The sequence below is a fragment of the Neocloeon triangulifer genome, unplaced genomic scaffold (assembly GCF_031216515.1).
Source record: "Neocloeon triangulifer isolate White Clay Creek 2 clone unplaced genomic scaffold, ASM3121651v1 ptg000012l, whole genome shotgun sequence".
Classification (NCBI taxonomy): domain Eukaryota; kingdom Metazoa; phylum Arthropoda; class Insecta; order Ephemeroptera; family Baetidae; genus Neocloeon; species Neocloeon triangulifer.
In genome coordinates, this window is record NW_026775554.1 from 12,255,594 (window position 1) to 12,263,267 (window position 7,674).

The window sequence follows — 7,674 nt, forward strand, 5'->3', positions numbered from 1 at the left end:
AATTATTTGTCCGAACGTCCGAACCTTCAATTATAAAATTGTATTAAACTGTAAAATAAATTAATTTGTGTTGATAATTTAAAATATAGAATTGTGTTCTAAATTGTATCATTGGTATAAAACTATGCAATAAATATATTTTGTCTGATCCAAGCACGATTCATATTCTAGTTCAATCATTAACCTTTGATGTAGATTATTAGTTAAATTGTAGTAAAATTATTATTTTTAAAATTGAATGGAAGCCAAACAAGGAATAATAAATTTTTTTAAATTTCTTATTTTTACTGAAACTATTCTTGTGTACATTACAAACGTCTCAATATAATATTATTTAAGATAGAAACGCAATAAATACAATTTCAACCTATAAGCCTTTTAACCCATTTTTTTACAAAAACTCATTCTGTGAAAAGTTAATGTTAATAGCTCAGATGATGAACGTTAGTTGCAATTGCTGGGCGTTTTCTTCCTCTGTTTATTAATCCTATTGTCGCCCATATGCAAAACATTTCCACAAGTAATGAACCGTTTCTACCCTTTGAAAACGTGTCACTTTCTTTCACCCGCTGCAAATCACTATTTCTGACTCATCATTTTGTTGAAAATCATCACATAATGAATAAAAAAACATGACGTAATCACAATTGATTTTTAAAGCTTTAAAAGATTTTTTTTAAATAAATTATTGTATTGTTTTCAACAATTGTATGAAAAGAGATTATTTAAAAAATTTCTCGTTATTATGTTTCCAATAAAATGGTCTTTTAAGATTCTCAGGCTTTGATAAGACGACACAAGTTTTTCAGAAGCGTATTCAGATAACTCGTGGAGGTTTGAAGGGCAGGTTCATTAGCAACACCTTCATTAATTAAAATAAATATGATATAGACATTGTTTTAAACTTTTATCGCTTTTTATAATATAAGTAAGGCACTTGATAAAACAAACTCATTGAGATTAATTTAAAAGACATACATAAACAGTAAATTTATTATTTTTATAAATCATATTCAATTCAAATTAACAAAATAAAAACTCACACCTCACCATGCAACCATTCATTGCAAAAACTTGACTGAGAAAGCAATGCAAATCGGTTGACACTTGGAGTAAAGTACTCTTTTAAAACTTGATAAACTTTCTGTGCGACCTTTGGATGTTTTCTTCCCTTGTTGTCACCCATGCAAAATCCATTTACCCCTGTGCTTCTCATGCACATGAATTGTTTTTCTGGATTAAAATAGAAGTTTTCTTTTCGAATCGCTTGGCGCACTCCTAGGAAAGATTGAACTTTTTCAAGCTCAACCCACGGGTCCCTGATGAATTTCTCGCCTGACAAAATGAGCATTTGCTCCGGCTTGAAGAATTTCATGTATCGAGAGTAGGCCTCATCGTACAGGCTCAATTTCAATATGTTGCGATTCTCAATCACAGCCAAAGAGCCGTTTTGAGCAGTATTAGTCACAGCCTCTTCAAGTGACCATGTCTTTCTGTAGTGTATCCTAGAATTTAAAAAAAAAAATGAAATGTAACGTGAAGAAGTAAATATAAAAATTTATTGAACCATATGTGTTTAAAAAAAGATTAATAATAATTTTCAAAGAAAATCTATCATTGAAATAGAATTTGGAGCTAAAAGCAGTTTGGTATTATTTTAATATTTTTATTTTTTTTTTTAATAATGAAATTTGAAATAGAATGAGTAATACTTTTCGTGAAGATAATCTGAGACGAGTCGCACAATTGGATCACGCACAATAAGAATCAGTTTGACGTTAGGAATGCTATCATATATTCTTTCAGGTGCCGCAAGTGATGGAAAATAGATCGGAGTTTTCTCCAAGATCACTTGGTCCGGCCGAGCTGCTGGCATTTGCTTTCTGATCAACCGCAGTTTAGTCGCGTCAAATATCGTTTATTGTAAAATCTCACCTATACCATTCAAGTCCTTTAGAAAAATTCGCATCCTTGTCGAAAAAGTGCAGTTCATCCGAGTTAGCAACGATTTGGGGATGCTTTTGCAAAAACGTGAGAAGGGTTCGAGTTCCGCCCTTTTTCACTCCAATGATCAGCGCATCGGGCAGCCGGCGCTTGGGAGCAATTTTTACAGGATGTGGACCATTTCTTACAGAAGACTCGTTACCGTCCCTTCTAAACGCGTCGTCCATTGAAGTTCTGATAGTTCTGCTGCAAATGGACACGTACCAAGTTAAAAAAACAAAGATCGCTACGTAGGTGGCGGATTTTCTCCAAGTCGTTCTGCGAAACCTCCTAAGCATTATGACTGAATTGAGGAAAAATAATATAATGCGTCAGAAGAAGTGCGGCTGATAGTATAAGGTTGTTGAATCTAACCGGAAGTATGAAATGAACAGATAGCGCGTGAAAATTGTTTAAGGGCACGTCAGGACGCCGCAGGTGGAACGTTTGTTAACTTTTTGGAGTTACGTTTTTCGTGCAAGCTTTTTGAAATTGAACGCCCAAGAAATAATAATATTTCCTGTTTCTTTTTTCTATTTTCTAATATTAGTCAATAACCCCACCGAACCTCATATATGAAATACCCTTTTTAATTTAATTCAGCTTTAATTAATCTTTCACTTTGCAGGAGCTTAAAGCAAATTTCACAAATAAAGTTTGACCGAAGAAACATCCCACAGCTATTTTTTTTTTAATTTTACATCTTCATTGAATCCATATTTCAAAATGATAAATAATAAAAAAATTATTTAAATAATAAAATTTAAAAAAAAATAATAATATTATTATTATATTATCTTTTTTTTTTTTAAATTTTGTAAGAGAAATATTAATATACACTTAACTTTCTTTTGCAAAAATTTAAAAAGCTGCACTTGTTCTTGCGACTCAAATGTTCACAGCGAGAGTTTTTCTTTTAAGATCAGAGTACAAAATGAAAAAAAAGGAAATTAAAATTAAATATACTAATTGTTTTAATAATGATTATTAATAACCATAAAAAATTTTACGATTTAAAATCGTCTTTTTGTAAACAAAGTTATGTAGACATAAAGACACATACAATTGTGCTCCCTTTATGAAGCTGTGTCGTGAGCGACCCTTTTTCTGCCAACTGCAAGATTGCTCACCGAGATTAAGACAAATCCCGCTTAACGAGAGCATAGAGCCTCGCTTTCTTGCCTTTGAAAACCCACTCTTGTCCGAGCGCCATAAATCCCGCAAAGGCGAATTGCATTGCACAAACAAGCCGCGGCTAATGAGAGCGCCGAGTGTTCAGTGCGCGAGATGGACTCTTTCGAAGAGGACGACCAGGTGGAGGAGTCGACGCCGCGAGACAACGAGGCGCCCACCCTGCAGCTCGAGCACGCCCTCTCCGACCTGGGCAGGGGTGGAAGTTGGCTGCGGGGGCTCTTCCTTCTGGGCAGCATCCCCGGTGTTCTGAACGCCCTCCACCTCGTGGCCTACGTCTTCTTGGCCTGGCAGCCGCGTTTCCTTTGCAAACAAAACGCGCAGAAAAATTCCAACCTGGAATTAAGTGTTTTGAACGGCAGGTAAAAAAGTTGTTTTTATTCTGAACTTAAAGGGGATTTGTAATTAAATCAGTCAAGTTCGTCTGATGAGAAATTTTAAATTTTTATTTAATAGTTCTTGCTCCTATACAGAATGGAACTCAGAAGTTGTACTAAATTTTTCTATCGCACCTCAGCATTGTGATTCGTTTGTTTTCTTGGAACCAGTGCAAGGCTCTACAATTGTTTCCGAGGTTATAATCAATATCTATTTTTGTAATAATTTTGCATATTTATTAATCTTTTTTTAGTGGAGTTTGGTTTGCGATGACGAGGTTTGGAGACCAATGTCTCAAGTGGCGCTCGGTATTGGTAAAATAATAGGGTCACTAGTATTTGGTTGTATTTCCGACAGGTGATTGCCGAGTTTATTTTTAGCAAACCCAGCCAATAATTAATTTTTTTATTAAATAGAATGGGTCGCAAAACGAGTTTCCTAGCTGCCTCCTTTGTGTATTTGGTCGCAGGACCGGCGGCCGCTTTTGCGTACCACTATCCCATCTTCCTCTTCTTCCGAGTTGCTCTTGGCGCGGCAGGTGCTGGAGCCTTTTCATCAGCATACACTATCAGTAATTATTTTTCTCAGAGATTTATTTTATTTCTTTTAAAGATGAATATATTGATAAATATAGCGTAATAAGCAACTTAAAAGGGGTCCTGTTATAGGCGAATTGTCATTATCCTTGTTTAATTAATCAATTATAATAATTATGTACTAAAAATTCAAAGAAAAGTAAATATTATTATAATTTTGTTTAATATTATATTTTATTTTTACTTTTTATAATAATTTACATTTTTGTATAAATTTTGTCTTATTAATTCTTGATTAAAAATTCCATGGGTCATATTAATATAACAATTGATTTTACTTTCAATTTAAAATAATTTATTAATATCATCAACTGCGACTAACTGCAGGATTTTAATACAGAAATGTCATTTGATTCGAGCTGGGTTTTGGTCGAGCTTGTTAGTGACTGGGTGTATGTTATTATTTTTAATATACCTCATAATAATATTTAAATAGTTAAATTAAAAACTTTTAAATAAATTGTATTCAACAATTGATTTGAAACAATGTGGACAAATAAACAAAAGATAATTTTAATAATGTCATCTAACTTATTTAAAAAAATTACTCTTTGTAGATGCATTTTTTTTTTTAAATTAAAATATTTTATTATGTATCACAACAATCAGAACAAATTCCACTGTTTGCAAAGAGCTCTGATTGCATACAATTTAACTTTACCCAATCAGAGAGCTCAAACGGCAATCAAATTATGATTCATTGTTGCGATTCTGAAACCTTTGCTATAATTTTTATTTTTATTTATAGCGAAACCTTCAGAGTATAAACTCTAAATTATTTTTAAGTCGTTTGGAATCATTTACATACCTTACTAGCTAGTTTTATTTATGCTTTAATTTCGTCAAAATTAAAATTAAATTAATTTTCAAATTTTTTGCATAAAATTAAAAAAAATCGCGCAGTCATAGTTTTCTCTCCACTAATTCTAGTGGCCGAGTCCGCATACGCACCTAGGAGACCGACGTTGGCCGTTCTCTTCAACCTGTCGTACCCGATCGGTTTTCTGGCGGCGCCCGTGTTGTCCCTGATTTTCCCAGGGTGGCGCCCTTTCCAACTCGCGATCTCGCTGCCCGCCCTTCTGCTGGTGCTGCCGTGCTGGTCGCTGCCTGAGTCGCCGCGGTGGCTCATCTCGCAGGGAAGACACCGCGAGGCTCTGCACGTCGTGCGCCACGCAACCACCGACAATATCGACCGCCAACGCAGCATCTCATCCACCGAGAACAGGTTCCAGCAACAGGTGCAATATCCATACCTATATGCCACTAGAAAACATTCTGCTTGTTTGCGAATGTGCTAATGGGGCTGCACACTCCTCCTCTCTCCAACATTTAATTATTCATGAAACTTTTTGCAACGCTCTGCTCTCCACTGCGGCGATGATCGTTGCAACAAGTTTCACCGCTGCAAAACACTCGTGTCATTCATAAATGTGTGGGTCATTATTATATTTTTTGCAGTTTTTTTTAAATTGCTTGAAAATTAATGTGTGAAAAATCTAATTGAAATTATCTATCAGAGAAAGGCGCGAGATTTTACAAAATTGAATTTTTCTTATTTCATCTACTGCAATTTAATTTATTGTTAGAGTAAAGTTTCTTTCACAATAATTACTACATACAGGAATTTTTCTTTGAAATTATAAATTATTTTAAATATCTAAATATAATATTGAATTAATTTCACTTAAAATATTATTCGTTGCACATCAGAAAAGATACAGTCCGCTAGGCATGTATGTCAAGCATGTTGCATTTTCACAAACTCTGTTCTGTAATTGCATCGGAAATTCACGCGGAAAGAACTTTCTCATTGATATTTGAATTATAATGATACATTTTTTCAACTTTTGAGTTATTAAAAAGCAAACATTTACACTTAGTTTACTTTATTTAATAAATTAAAAACATAGGAACTAATTTATTTTGCTTTATATTCGTTAAGGACGAGGTGTCCTGCTGGTCGGGCACAAAAACCTTCCTGGCGCGACTTGCTGGCCTACTCAGGGACGCAATGTTTCGCAAACGACTGCTGCTGTCTCAGTTGACTTGGTTCTCGTGCTCCCTGACTTATCACACCCTGATGCTGAGCGGAGCCTCCCTAGGGCAGGAGCCGCACAGGTACGTTGTGCTGTTGGCGTCGATTGAGATTCTCGCCTACCTGCTGCCGCTGCCCCTGTTGAAAAAATGGTCCCGCAGAATCTGTCTGGCGATTCTTCTGTGCTGTTCGACAGGTGCACTTGCCACGCTGCTGCTAATTCCTCAAAATTTCACAGGTCCGGTTTCCATATTATTTTTTTCTCAAAAATTTTAACAAAATTAAATCATCTCGTAAAAAGTATATTTGAAAATTATTTGTGATTGGCTTGATTTATTTTTGTATTTACTTTGAAATTTTTCTTTTTCTTTAAAGGAAAAATATTTGAAAATGTAAATTTTAAGCTACTTCTTAAATTAATTTTTAGTTGCCATTCTGGCTGCTGCAATGGCCAGTCGGTTTTTCATCAGCGCTGCCTACTCAGTGATCACTCTGTTCACTTCTGAACTCTTTCCCACCGTTACTAGAAACACGGCCCTGGGAACGTGCACCACTTTTGCCCAAATTGGCTCAATATCGGCACCTTTCCTCGTGGAAATGACGGTAGGTCGATATTATTAATTTGCCATTGATCAGATTATTTTAATTGGTTTTTAATCTTTTTCTCAAAACAAATGGATTTATTATCTGATAATCTGATTCATATTTTAGAGCAGAAAATTCACTTTTCGTCAATTTTAAATAAACATTTATAAAAAAAATTATATTGAAGAAATATTTTCAAAATGGGAGGTACAATTTAATATATTTTCCCCACGTACACAGAAGTTAAAGTTGAAAAGTCAAATATTTCATAGGACGTAGGCGCCAGCATACCGACGTGGGTTTGCTTTGGCACGTCATTCGCCGCCGTCATCTTCTCTCTCGGGTTGCCTGCAGTTCAGAGTATTAGCCTGTGCGACACAATGGCTCAAGCAAGGGTAAAATCCGCTAATTATTTTCCCCCTGTGAGCACAAATATGATAAGATTTTGTCTCCGAGATCAGGCGCGCAGCAGCGAGGCCGAACTCAAGGAAGTGAGTTTCTTCAGAAGAAAAGCCGCCGCAGGCGACGATGACATCGAGCAGGACGTGGCTAATGAACTGTCAGATATTCCTGAGGAAGAGACCTCCCTTGACCTAAGCCATCTAGGATTAGGGTGAATTTTATCATCCAAAATAATCATTTCATAATCATCCAAAAATATCCAATGTTTTTAAAATGTAAAAATAAAGTAAAAAAAAAATCATTGGTTTAAATTTAATTTCATCAAGTTTATTGTATTTCCTACTAGAAATATCGATTGGAATTTTGATAAGCTTAAATAAGCATGAGTTATCTGAAATACGAAGCTATCAGTGTGTGTTTTGGACTGTTGATTATTTTGAATGCAGGAAAAAATCTCAAAGTCCCTAACAGTTCAAAAGTTCAAAGGGGCTTTGACGTTTAATT

The 7,674-nt window shown here is 35.0% G+C and overlaps 2 protein-coding genes across 2 annotated transcripts; one reads left to right on the top strand and one right to left on the bottom strand.

Annotated features, from left to right (window-relative positions):
* Window positions 1-974: 974 nt before the first annotated feature.
* On the bottom strand, window positions 975-2,261 carry LOC132197636 (heparan sulfate glucosamine 3-O-sulfotransferase 5-like). Its single transcript, XM_059621036.1, has 3 exons — window positions 1,936-2,261; window positions 1,713-1,883; window positions 975-1,505 (listed from the first exon to the last, which is right to left on the bottom strand). Exons 1-3 carry the CDS (start codon window positions 2,169-2,171, stop codon window positions 1,040-1,042), a joined length of 873 nt encoding a protein of 290 aa, XP_059477019.1. The 5' UTR covers window positions 2,172-2,261; the 3' UTR covers window positions 975-1,039.
* Window positions 2,262-3,270: 1,009 nt separating this feature from the next.
* On the top strand, window positions 3,271-7,450 carry LOC132197290 (organic cation transporter protein-like). The gene is made up of 9 exons (XM_059620485.1): window positions 3,271-3,536; window positions 3,631-3,748; window positions 3,806-3,909; window positions 3,969-4,123; window positions 5,079-5,386; window positions 6,091-6,421; window positions 6,611-6,786; window positions 7,041-7,163; window positions 7,230-7,450. Exons 1-9 carry the CDS (start codon window positions 3,271-3,273, stop codon window positions 7,383-7,385), a joined length of 1,737 nt encoding a protein of 578 aa, XP_059476468.1. The 3' UTR covers window positions 7,386-7,450.
* Window positions 7,451-7,674: the final 224 nt, after the last annotated feature.